Source organism: Hordeum vulgare, chromosome 3H (genome assembly GCF_904849725.1).
Source record: "Hordeum vulgare subsp. vulgare chromosome 3H, MorexV3_pseudomolecules_assembly, whole genome shotgun sequence".
Taxonomy (NCBI): Eukaryota; Viridiplantae; Streptophyta; class Magnoliopsida; order Poales; family Poaceae; genus Hordeum; species Hordeum vulgare.
In genome coordinates this window covers 6871329-6884226 of record NC_058520.1, presented here as the reverse complement: position 1 = coordinate 6884226, position 12898 = coordinate 6871329, and the positions used below count along the sequence as shown (strand labels likewise).

Below are 12898 nucleotides of genomic sequence, written 5' to 3'. Positions count from 1 at the left end.
GCCATTCCAAAAAGACCAAATTCGATCAAACCGGACGTCCGTTTAGGCTCGCGCCGTGGAGTTGGATTGAGACCCTACACCATCGATCGTGGTTCGAGCTGTGTTTTCCAGATGTGCACGCGGCCGGCTCGACTGCACAGTGCCCGTCGTGTGTGTGGGTTGTGCTGCGTGCAGGCAGGAGAGACGCCGCGCGCCGGCCGTCGAGATCGTGCCTCCCCGCACGCGCGCGCGCGCTCTCGGTTGTCGCTGCATGCCGACGGTGCGCTCGCGCCAGCTGACGGGAGGTAGATGGGACATGCAGCTCCTATGCGCGTGCGTGGAGTTTGATGTAAGCCGCTGCCCTGGTCGAGTCGTTGACGCCATTTCGTAGCTTGGCGTGTCATGCATGGCCTCCGTGCGTGCGCGCCCGATGCGAGTTTGATTAGCGTGATCACAGGATTATGATTCATGTCACCGTCGCTTCGAAACTGATGGCGCGCGCGCAAGCCATGTTCTCTACAGCATCGGTGTCAGGGTCACCACCATGACAGATGCCCTGCCCATCTTCTTTCGAGATCTAGTACGGTACGGTAATAGTATCATGGCACGCCTAGCATTTATCACAAACGGAAATCGTAAGTATTCCACGGCCAGCCGCCGGATGACACCGAGGGCCCTCTGTCACGTCCACAGCCAGCCGTCACGTGTGCCGACCACATGGTCAAATCCGAGCCGTTCATTCCGAAATGAATGGTCGATATCTATTCCGACGATTAGCCTCTCTCCCCCTATCACTGCTTCTTTTTCTCTGCCCTGCTCCTGACGGTACGTTCTTTGTTGAAATCGCTCGTCAATGCTTGCCGGCGTGCCGATTCAAGGAGCTACTCGCACCATTGATGCAACCGCCTAAGTTATGTGTTCTCTCTCCAAGCATTTTCGTTCAATTTAACGTCGCACGTACTAGTATGAGAGCACAAAGGTTTATCGAGGGGTGGGGGTGCGCGTTCTCCCGACTCTCTCTATGGCAATGGGGGAAAGAAAGGGAGGTGGCAGAGCCTCTTGTCGAAGCGGGTCCACGGCCCCACCCGAATAAAAGTTGCAGGACCGGGGGGAGGGGGTGGGGGTGGGGGTGCCACGGCTGCTTCGCGTGACAACATGCCACCGATCAACGACACCACCCATCGACGATCCACTATGTAGTAGTTATCACATAAGTTATGATTCGATACCTACTGTCATTTATTCGATGCCTACTGTCATTTATATTGTGAGATTGGTGTTGCTATGCTTAATGATTGTCACTAGGACCTAGATGATATGATTTCATATTTGAGCCCTTTTTTCGTGAACATCGACGAGTTTGGATCTTACCTGCAAGTTGTATGCACCTGTTGTAGTTTTTCATCAAAGACCCCGAAGTGACAGTAATCGGGATACCAATGAGCAGGACTACAACCTGAGGATTGCATATATTCATTGAGTGTTAATGACTTCATCAGATGCTTTATCAAATGAGTACATTAATTATTCTTAATTTCCAATAGGATCTCGCTGGAATGGAAGGGTAGGACAAACTATAATGTGCAAGTTATTATTATATATATGCACGTGCAACTACATATGAAATACTCCCTCCGTCCCAAAATAAATGACTTAACTCTACACTAACTTTAGTAAAAAATTGAGTCATTTTTGAGTCACTTAATTTGGGACGGAGGGAGTACTTGCCTACGTAAGTTGAAGAATATGTGGTAGGTTATTATTCTCTATGTTTATGCTATTACATGTTTGATTCAATCTATGCAACGTCTCATTATCCATTCTCATGCCTACATTTCATACTATTGCTCTTTTTAAAAAGTACTTTTTATTTCTTATTTGTTGGGTATTACTTCTATTGTTAGTCCATTGGAATCAAATAATGAACACTTCATCACATTAGCTACTGATAAATCCCTTTGAGGAAGTACTTTGTTTTTAGGTGTGGCTGAATTGATAACTCAACTACTAAAACTTATAAGTATTGTTGTCTCCCTTCATTTCGAATCAATAAATTTAGATTATGATATTTCTCATTGAAGACTCTTGTGATGCTCCATACTTGTGTGTTGTCAATCACCCGTTTCTAAATTGCTTCAGGCCATGTCCTTAGGAGATAAGCTTCCAGACAATAAAATGCATCTTATTAGTATCAAGTTTGGATCTGAACTAGTACTATTAATCGTATCAAGTTAGGATGTCACACATTGTCGTTAGTTTTTAAATTTCACATCTGAATGTTCCAATATTTCAGGAGAAAACTTCAGAAAACAAAACAATGCACCAGATGGACTAACCTCAAAGTTTAAAGAGCCGCGTGAACACTTCTCACAATGTGAAAACTTATGACCACTGAGTGTACTTTGACCTAGGACACAAACCTCGCAAGGGATGTCAATGAGTCACCACGTACTCATCATATTAGAGGGAAGAAGGCCAGGAGCAAACAATAATTAAATTGTGGAATCACATACGAGTACAAAATAAACTTGACATCCTCATTTTCCATTGACACTGTCAAGTTGGGTCAAAGTATAGAATGTCAATCCATAAGGTAGAGGCCATTGAGAAGTTAAATCAATACACCGCGGGTTCTCATGTTCTAGTTGCTTTGGTCACAACGAGCACAACACCGCGGGAATAGAGTCTTGAGGCTTTTACTAAGTGTGACGTTGCCCCCGGCATCCAGCATGAAGATACCGTCAGAAAGGACATGAAAACCTAACATAAAGTAAACTTAAAGAATACTCCAACATTGATCCATGGTTCTCCCTGCCGCCCAGTCCCAAATAATAAAGGGATAAGTATATTTTTCGTCCTCGAATTCTGGCGATAGTATAGGAATCGTCCCTCAACTCCGAAACCGGTAAAACTCAGTCCCTCAACTATTTAAACCGGATACTTTTCGTCCCTCGCGGCACTTTAAGTGGTTTTGGTATGACGTGGACCCGGTTTTGATTAAAACTGTACACGTGGATTGTTTTGACCGTCATCACTTAAGTGTCCCCAATCTCTCTCTCTCTCCCGTGCATTCTCTCGATCCCCATCTCACACACGAACCCTAAACCTAGCAGCGGCGGCGGCGGCGGCGAATCGCTCATGGTCTGCGGCGGCGGCGGTTGCGGCGGCCGGCGGTGAGATGGAACTACGGCGGCGCGGTGGCGGGGCCTGTGAGGCGCGGCGGTAGTTCCGCCTCACCGCCGGCCGCCGCAACCGCCGCCGCCGCAGACCATGGGCGATTCGCTGCCGCCGCCGCCGCTGCTAGGTTTGGGGTTCGTGTGTGAGATGGGATCGAGAGAATGCACGCGAGAGAGAGAGAGAGATTGGGGACACTTAAGTGACATGGCGGTCAAAACAATCCACGTGTACAGTTTTAGTCAAAACCGGGTCCACGTCATACCAAAACCACTTAAAGTGCCGCGAAGGGACGAAAAGTATCCGGTTTAAATAGTTGAGGGACTGAGTTTTACCGGTTTCGGAGTTGAGGGACGATTCCTATACTATCGCCAGAATTCGAGGACGAAAAATATACTTATCCAAATAATAAACCACTGGAGGAGAGGGAAACCAATAGAAACAGTCACCGGCGACTAGGCTTTTCTTGTTCAAACTGTCGATCCTAACATTATTTTTCTTCTAAATTACTAGTGATCATCTTTTAACTTGAAATACGTTAGAGAAAAGAACTACTTAAGCCTCATGATCTTGCACGGACAAGATGGAGAAACAGTAAATAAATACACGAAAACAAACACATGTTAATTCAACTGCCGTCTTTTTGGTTGAAACCACATAGTAACGTTGCTCTGACAGCTTCCTTGAAAAGAACATGTTTGTCTAAATCAAGCATGCATTATTTATCCGCCAACAAGCATCTGCGACCAAACCAGGGGTGTGAAAGATGACCCCTCCCATCGCACAACTAACTGTGGAGTCTGAACCAGCAACAACAATGAGTCAAACAAATCAAATGAGTTACTCAATTAAAACTGACCACGTCCATCAACGAAGCCTCCACACACACACGCGTACATAAGTCTTGTTTATCACGATCAGTTCAAGGTGATGCCTAGAGCTTGGAAAAAGAGACTGCAAAGTAATTGGCCATGCGGCTATCTCTTTCGCGTATAGAACTATTGAAGTAGCAGTGTTCCTTCCAAGTCGGAATAGACGTGATCTTGCACGTCACACGCTGCTAAACATGCCCGGTCTATGTATCCATCGGCTGCGTGCGCCCAATTAAGCAGCCACCAAGTAGTACGTACGTACCTCCACATACTAACCCATCAGCGTTAGGAAGTTGACACAAGAAATTTAACAAGTTGTGGTAGCTTTTGTACCATATTGACAATGCAACTTCAACGTCGACGGCTTCGTCTCCTCTACAAACTTGTTAATCATCCGTAGAATAAACGCCACCTTGAGAACGATGGGTACTCCTATTGGTTGTGGATGTGAGGTCAAGGGCAGTCACATTTGAATGCAGCAAGCAAGTTGACATATTTGATCGACGGATGAATTGACCGTTGCGTCCAACATCTCCTGGTCCAAAGACGTAATATTCCACCATTTCTCTTTTCCTTCCGGCCCTTGGTACGACCGATCGACCATACAAATTAGCCTTGGAATTGACTATTCTCATCCTTTTGTGAAGCTAGAGACATGCCAAGTGCCGGCATCTACTCCAGTGCCGCTGCCTTCTTTTGCCCCCAATAATTGGAGCACTGACGTGGACGGGCTCTGGTAGTGCATTTTATGGTATATTTTTTTTGAAATGAAGGCTTGACCTCTGCATCAATCGATGCATGCAGCCATATTATTAAAAAAAACAAAGTATAATCCAAGTTCCAAAACAAATTGCATCTCGCAATGTAGAAAATAAAAAATAAAAGAGCGAACTGCCACATCCGACGAAAATGATAATAGACTCCGATGCCTATACACCTAGTCTATTGCTAACATGCCATCCAAACCGGTTGAAGATAACCCGTGCGGCCATCTCCCATCGGTTGCACCCAATATCCATAAGCTTCCTGGAGTCCACATGACTGAGTAATGACCACGTATGGATCCAATAAGTTGCTCTGTAAATGACCTGCAAAAAGTTATTGAATTTGTTGCCATTAAAAATCAAGTCATTCCTAGTGTTCCATATAGCCCAAAATAGAGCACATACTCCAATCCTAATCAGTCTAGAAATTCGCACGTCTACTCCATTGAGCCACATTGCGAATATCGCATTAATGCATGTAGGTGGGGGCACATTAAAAGCTATATGCATCGTGCGCCAAAGTAGTTTTGCAAGAGGGCAATGTAAGAACAGATGTGTTATTGTTTCATCCTGGTCACAAAAACAACATTTAGCTCTGCCTCTCCAACTCCATTTAATTAGATTATCTTTGGTCAAAATCACACCTTTGTGCAAAAACCACATGAAAATCTTGATTCTTAGTGGTACTTTGACTTTCCAAATGTGCACTGATCTAAGTAAAGGTCCTGTGTTAATGAGCTCCGTATACATGGACTTCACAGAGAAGCTGCCATTCCCAGATAATATCCAACGAATGTTATCCGATTGTACAGATAATTGTATGTTCATAATCCTTCTTACCAAATGCAACCATGCCTCCCAACGTACTCGTACTAACGACCGTCGGAAGTTTATATTAAGAAGAGTCGATTGTAACACTGTGGACACATAGTCCTGCTTACGTTGAACAATATTGTAAAGCATGGGGTATTGTAGTGCTAGCGGAGTATGCCCAAGCCAAGTATCTTCCCAAAATCTTGTTGATGCACCATTCCCTACAATAAATTTCACCCTCTGGAAAAAATTGATCTTATTCTTCATTAACCCTTTCCAAAAAGGAGAGTCATCAGGTCTAGCAGTTGCCTGCGCTAGTGATTTTGAGCTTAGATATTTATTCTTAATTATTTGAATCCACATTCCTTCTGTCTCTGTGGATAATCTATACAACCATTTACTGAGTAGACATCTGTTTTTTACTTCCAGATTCTCTATGCCCAATCTCCCCTGGTCTTTGGGTCTGCAAATTATATCCCAACGCGCCAATCCGTATTTCTTCTTATTATCATCACTTTGCCAAAAGAACCGCGATCTGTAAAAATCTAATCTTTTTCGTACCCCTACGGGTATCTCAAAGAAAGACAATAAGAACATGGGTAGGCTTGTTAACACCGAATTAATTAACACCAGCCTTCCTCCATAGGACATAAGCTTACCCTTCCAGCAGCTTAATTTCTTTTCAAATCGTTCTTCAATGCATTTCCACTCTTTAATTGTTAGTCGCCTATGATGAATCGGAATCCCGAGGTAGTTAATTGGAAGTGCTCCTATTTGACATCTAAATAACTGTCTGTAAGCATCCTGCTCCTCCTTCGCTTTTCCAAAGCAAATGAGTTCACTTTTGTTAAAGTTTATTTTTAACCCTGACAGTTGTTCAAATAAACATAACACCAATTTCATATTAATCGCTTTCTGCATATCATGCTCCATGAAAATAATTGTATCATCTGCATATTGTAAAATGGAAATTCCCCCGTCAATCAGATGTGGAATTAAACGACCTACATGACCCATGTGTTTGGCCCTATCAATGAGTATTGTCAACATATCTGCTACTATGTTAAACAACATCGGAGACATTGAGTCACCCTGCCTTAATCCCTTATGCGTTTGGAAGTAGTGACCAATGTCATCATTTACTTTCACTCCTACACTCCCTTTGTGGATGAAAGTATCAACCTGATTTCTCCATCTCTCATTGAATCCTTTCATCCTTAAGGCTTGTTGCAGGAAAGACCATTTGACTTTATCATAGGCTTTCTCAAAGTCCACTTTAAAAATAACTCCGTCTATTTTTTGTGTGTGCATTTCGTGGACCGTTTCATGCAGGACAACCACGCCCTCCAAGATGTGTCTCCCTGGCATAAACGCCGACTGTGTTGGCTGAACCACAGAATCTGCTATCTTCGTTAATCTATTAGTGGCAACCTTTGTGAAAATTTTGAAACTGACATTAAGTAAGCAAATCGGTCTAAACTGCTGAATACGCATAGCATCCGCCTTTTTTGGCAAAAGCGTAATTGTTCCAAAGTTAAGGTGGAATAACTGTAATTGTCCATTGAACAAATCTTGGAACATAGGCATGAGATCCCCCTTAATCATGTGCCAACACTTTTTATAAAACTCTGCCGGAAACCCATCAGGTCCCGGCGCTGTATTTTGTTTCATGCTAGTAATTGCTTCAGACACCTCTTTTTCTGTAAACGGGGCTGATAAAACCTCATACTCCTGTTCATTGAGTTGAGGTATATCATTAACCTTGTTTTCATCTAAGGATATCGACGACTCCCTAGGTGCACTAAAAAGACTCTTATAATATTTAGTAATATAAGATTTTAAATTCTCATGTCCTATAATTGTTCCTTCATCTTGTTCTAACTGGATAATTTTCTTCTTTCGATGTTTGCCATTTGCAATCATATGAAAGAACTTAGTGTTGTCGTCCCCATAGGCGACGTTCATCACCTTAGCTCTACTAGCCCATTTGAGCTCTTCCTCTCTCAAAAGTTTTTGTAGTTTGATCTCAGCATCATTCTTAATATTTCTTTCAAACAAACTTAGTTGGCACGACTCGGTCTTAATGTCTAAATCGTCAATGAGAGTGATGAGTCTTTGTTTCTCTTTTTTATAAGCACCACTCTGATTTTTGGCCCACCCTCTTAGAAATTGGCGTAGATTTCTGATTTTATTTTGCCAAATATCTACATTGGTAGCACCTCCTAAATCTCTAGCCCATTCAGTAGCTAATATATCCATGAAACCCTCCTTTTCGAACCAGCTTAGTTCAAATGAGAAAGAATTTTTATTGCCCATATGGCTGCCCTCCCCTGAGTCAACAGAAATAGGAGTGTGATCTGAAATAGCTCTATGTAAGGCATGCGCATTAACCAAAGGGTACTTCTGCTCCCAATCAACAGTAGAAAGAACCCGATCCAACTTTTCATATGTTGGCACAGGTAATGAGTTAGCCCATGTGAATTGTCTACCAGTAAGCTCGATCTCTCGCAGATTTAGGCTTTCAATCACCATATTAAACATCATTGACCATCTAGTGTCAAAATTATCATTGTTTTTTTCATCCTGCCTTCGAACGATATTAAAATCTCCTCCCACTAAAATTGGTAGCGTTTCATTCCCACAAATTCTAACCAGATCTGCTAGAAAATCAGGTTTGAGTTGTGGTTGTGCCGCCCCATATACCGCCACTAGAGCCCATTTGAAGCCATCAACTTTCGACCTGACACGAAATTTGACGGTGAACTCCCCAAAAATGACGCTCATCACCTCTAGAGTCTCACACTTGACTCCAAGTAAAAATCCACCGGATCTTCCCCTTGGTGGCAGACAATGCCAATCGAATTCGACCCCTCCTGATAAAGACGTTAAAAATTGAGGTGTGAAATTATCCCTTCCGGTTTCTTGTATCGCCATAAAATCTAGCTTATATTCTAGAGATGCGTCCCTAAGGAATCTTTTTTTAGCCAAGTCCGCAAGACCTCTGCTATTCCAAAAAATTCCTTTCATATTTCATCGTAGAACCTTTTCTTTTGCTTCACTCTCGCGCTTCTTCGTACCGCTGATACAGGAAAACCCTTCCTTTTCCAAGGTCTTTTCGGTTTTTCGTGAATACAGCTAGTCTCCTCCGAATGTATTATTGGTTGTGGATAAACATTGGCTTTCGAAGAGGCCATATACCCCTCCGAATCCGTATTATCCACTTCGTTTTCTTCGGCCTCTTCATGTAGTAATGCATCACATATATTTTGGAGTTGTACCCCTCCTAAGTCGTTAATCTCCGATTCGGTCATTGGTTTTAACGCAACTAAATTTTTAATAAACTCAATGTTTCTATCCGTCTCTAAATCAAGCATGTCATTGATGGATTTGGCTATGATTTTAGAAGATGAACCTAGCAATACTCCTATGTCGCTAGCTTTGTTCACAATCTCTACATCAGAAAAATTTAGAATTGAAGGATTATTTTCAATGACCATACGTGTAGTCATCTCAGTGTCTCGAATCTTGGCAGCCCTCATAGCACGCCCCATGGACATATCATCAGCATCAGGCACCTCCTGAATCCGCTGACTGAAGCGTCTATCTTCCGTAGACGGATCAGGAATCCCACCAAACGAGATCACATCCTCTTTGGAAAACTCAATGTTATCCTTCCCTATTGTCGCATTTTGAACATAATTGTGGTCAAGAGGTGAATCAAATATAGGATTATCAGATATAAACGAATATATTTGCTGCTTACTACTTGAAAAGCAATAGTCCTTGCACCAAGACATTGGCTCATCAGCAACAACATTATGAGATGGGGGCGGGGTTGCTACATTTGCCCACTCCTGCGCCGACTCAGAATTTTCCCTGATGGCCGACTTCTTGTTCGGACCAGCAGGTGTATTGAGAGATGAGTCTGGTGTGTGTGAGTGTGCAGCCTCCATGAGCCTGTTCAGATCAGCAGCAATAGGCTTGGGATCAACTTTCGGGATGGCTGCAGTACAGTGCATATCATCCTTCTTATTAGGAATTTGCATCGGGGCACCCCTCTCAAATGAGGTACCGAATGCATAAGAGGTGTCCTGCAGAGTCAACTGTTCCCAAGCCTGTTCACTAACCTCCTCTCCTAAGGTTGACATTACCTTGAATGATCCAAACCTCAGTTCGGCCATATGCATATGAGAAGAGGACGTAGCACACCCTGTGACAGTCGGTTTATTAGATGTAGGCATGGAGGGGCTGATGTTATCCGTTGGTGCCTGAGGAGACCTATCCTGATTAGCATCACCACAATCTCTATCTCTATCCTCGCCATCAGCCATTAGCACATCGCCATCCTGTGTTTTCTGATGAACCACCTCCTCAACCTCCACATCGAGGTCATAGTGCAGTCCATCATAAGACCATGGAGCAAAATCTGGTATCTGCTCCACGTCAAGCACCATCACAAGCAATCTTGCAATCCCCCTTTTACGAGTGAATGGCATATCTACCTTCTCAGTCTTCCCAATCAACGAACCCAAGCTCCATACGATAAGGAAATTATTGAGTAGAATCTCTGGAATATCTGCAAATCTGATCCACCTCTTCTGTAACCGAATACCCTGTGGTGCAGGTTTAATACATTCCTCGAACTCCAGTAAGCATTTGCTCCAACTGACCTTACTAACACCAAATGTGAGTAATCGTTGCAGGTCTTCTCTTCTAGGGAACTCCACCTGATAGGAATTATCATCTACCCTTATAGGATCCCAATTATATGTCTCAGAAACGAGCCTTTTCATCTGTTGAGACACTTGTTCGGCCGTCAACTCACCATTAGTCACTTTTACCATGCCCGTCCTTGAAATCTCAAGACGAGGAGGAGCAAGGACTGAAGAAGATCGTGGCGTCTCAAAGAACATAAGTTTGCTATGACAAACCCCATAGATGTTCATAATTGGCTTGGGAACTAGAAGCAAGGGACATGCATCCTCTGAATGTCCAGGCTTCAAACAAATATCACATAAAATAGTTGTGCGATCCACCACAAAGTGTTCCGACACCCCACATCTATAGCACGTAAGCTTCTCCTTTTTGCGAGCTGCCTTATTCACTCTCACTACTTCCCTGTCCTCGGAGTTTTTATGCTGCGAAGAATCCGTGGACGTACTGTTATTCTACCCCTCCCCTCCGCCAGAAGGTAATACTTCCTTCCACATCGGCCCTGTGTTATTTCTGCCATAGTTCCGAACTCCGGCACCCCCTCGTTGCCTAAAGTTTTCCCCTCTAGTACCTTCAACGAAATTCCCCTCAGGTGGTTGGAAGGGTCGATGCCATTGGTTTCCTCCACCACCATGTCCCCCTCCTGAATTCCAGTTGGGGCGATTGTTGAACTCGTTCCATTGATTATTGTAACGCGTGTAACCCTGCTGCCCACCGCCCCCTCTGTTACCCATTGCTGCATGACCGCCCCTGCCAGCCTGGAAACCGCGTCCCTGATGGCCAGCAGCCGAGCCACCTCTACCAGCAGATTTGGGCCCATGACCCTGATGGTCTTCAGCAGCAACTCGCGTAAGAGCTGCAGCCCCAGTACCTGCTGCTCCCGTAGGTGCAGCAATGGTAGCCGGCGCCTGCTGCTCTGCCTGCGCCGCCGCCGAAGCCTCAGGACGAGGCGCCGTCATCGCAATCCAAGCCGGGATACGCCGAGCCCTCCCAGATCGCGACGGGAAACCTGGCTGTGGAGGCGCTAATAACCCAGGCAAAACCCTGGCCGATCCGGACTGCATCCCGACAGACCGTGGTACAATCTTAACCGCCGAGGATTCCAATCCCGTAACAAACTGGGCTGTATACCCAGCCGCCACTTGTCCACAAGTCGTTTTTTCTGGCCCATCTTGGCCGATCAAAAGATTCAAACGCTCTGAACTTCCCTCTCGGATCTGGCACTCCGATTGGAACAATGTGGCCGCCGGCTGTGTTCCTACCGCCGGTCGTCTTTGCTTTCCTCCGATCGGCTCATGTTTGCACTTTAGAAAGAAATCTGCTAGAGTAATGGCTGGTAAACGTACCTTTGGTAGAGGACCTTTTCATGGCTTAATGGCGTTCTGCGATGTGCGGCGCTGGACCACCCGTCGTACTACCTCGAGTTTGTCCTCATCCGCGTCACCCAAGCCATTCCAGGCTTCATCAGCCGAAACGATATCAGATGGAGTTGGTGAAGCTGCTGCTGTGTGCAACTCCTCGTCGTTAGATTCATCCTTAGACCTCGCCCAAAATCGCCCCTCAGATGTGATGACTGGAGAGGATTCCATTCCCGGCGTGGAGACCCTGTTTTCGCGCTGCCAAGAACCCGTTCCGGCCGGCGGGCAAGGCCGTCGCCGGGCCTTGCACCACCAGTCGCCAGCGAGATCGCCCAGATCGCCAGACCGCAATTGTCGGGCGAACCGGTCCAATTAACCGGGTTTTATAAAATGGGAGAGATTTTCTCTTCCCGGCCTCTGCACCAACAAGGGATGCATACGGCCATTTTAGTATGAGTACCAAGACAAACATGGTCCTCAGAATTTTTTAAATGAGTGTCAAGAATTTTTTTGATGAGTGGTTTTACCACACACCAAACTTGATCCTCAATAATGGGAGAAAACTCCCTGTGCATCACCTGTCAATTCTAGGAATTGAACTCGGGTCGTTGGGCTGCACAACCGCTTGCCCAACCACTGAGCCAAGGCTCTCTTTGCTTTAAAATGAGAGAGATTTTCACTTCCCGGCCTCTGCACCAACAAGGGATGCATACGGCCATTTTAGTATGAGTACCAAGATAAACATGGTCCTCAGAATTTTTTTATATGAGTATCAAGATTTTTTTATGAATGGTTTTACCACATGCCAAACTTGATCCTCAATAAATGAGAGAAAACTTGATTTTTTATGAGTGCATTTTATGATGAATCAGGCAAATGAAAGCACGGCATTGGCACTTGTGGAAGAGAGACAAAGATAGATATCAGGTCGATTTTCCGAACCGGAACTGATGTGAATTGATCCAGCAAAAGCAAAAATAAAAAGTGGGTCCAGTCATGCGTGCGCATCGGTAGATAAGCCAAGGGTGAGGAGGAGAAAAGTACAAGCTAGTGCTCTGAAGTCAATAGAATCCATTTTTTATCGAAAAGAAAAGTGTGAGCACTGATGTGGAAGTTTTTATCTATCTTGTGACAAAACGGGATCAAGCACCGAAACACCCAGAGGAGAAAAGGAGTGGCACAAATTGAAGCTACGGCCCCAGATGATAGATGCTGTGCCAACTAT

The 12898-nt window shown here is 44.7% G+C and overlaps 1 protein-coding gene across 1 annotated transcript; it reads right to left on the bottom strand.

Moving 5' to 3' along the window:
• Window positions 1-3066: 3066 nt before the first annotated feature.
• LOC123441275 lies at window positions 3067-11274 on the bottom strand. Its single transcript, XM_045117759.1, has 5 exons — window positions 10887-11274; window positions 9102-10484; window positions 7943-8475; window positions 5840-7723; window positions 3067-3279 (listed from the first exon to the last, which is right to left on the bottom strand). The coding sequence occupies exons 1-5, from the start codon at window positions 11272-11274 to the stop codon at window positions 3067-3069; spliced, it is 4401 nt and encodes a 1466-aa protein (XP_044973694.1).
• Window positions 11275-12898: the final 1624 nt, after the last annotated feature.

Bases quoted from the DNA above. Each gene is read 5' to 3' on its own strand.
- LOC123441275 (XM_045117759.1), bottom strand. From the start codon at position 11,274: ATGACGGCGCCTCGTCCTGAGGCTTCGGCGGCGGCGCAGGCAGAGCAG. The intron at 7,724-7,942 runs GTTGACTCAGGG...TATAAAAAAGAG, and splicing joins CAGATCACACTCCTATTTCT to AAACAAAGACTCATCACTCT. The intron at 3,280-5,839 runs GTGAAATTTATT...CCCCAAACCTAG, and splicing joins AGATCAATTTTTTCCAGAGG to CAGCGGCGGCGGCGGCAGCG.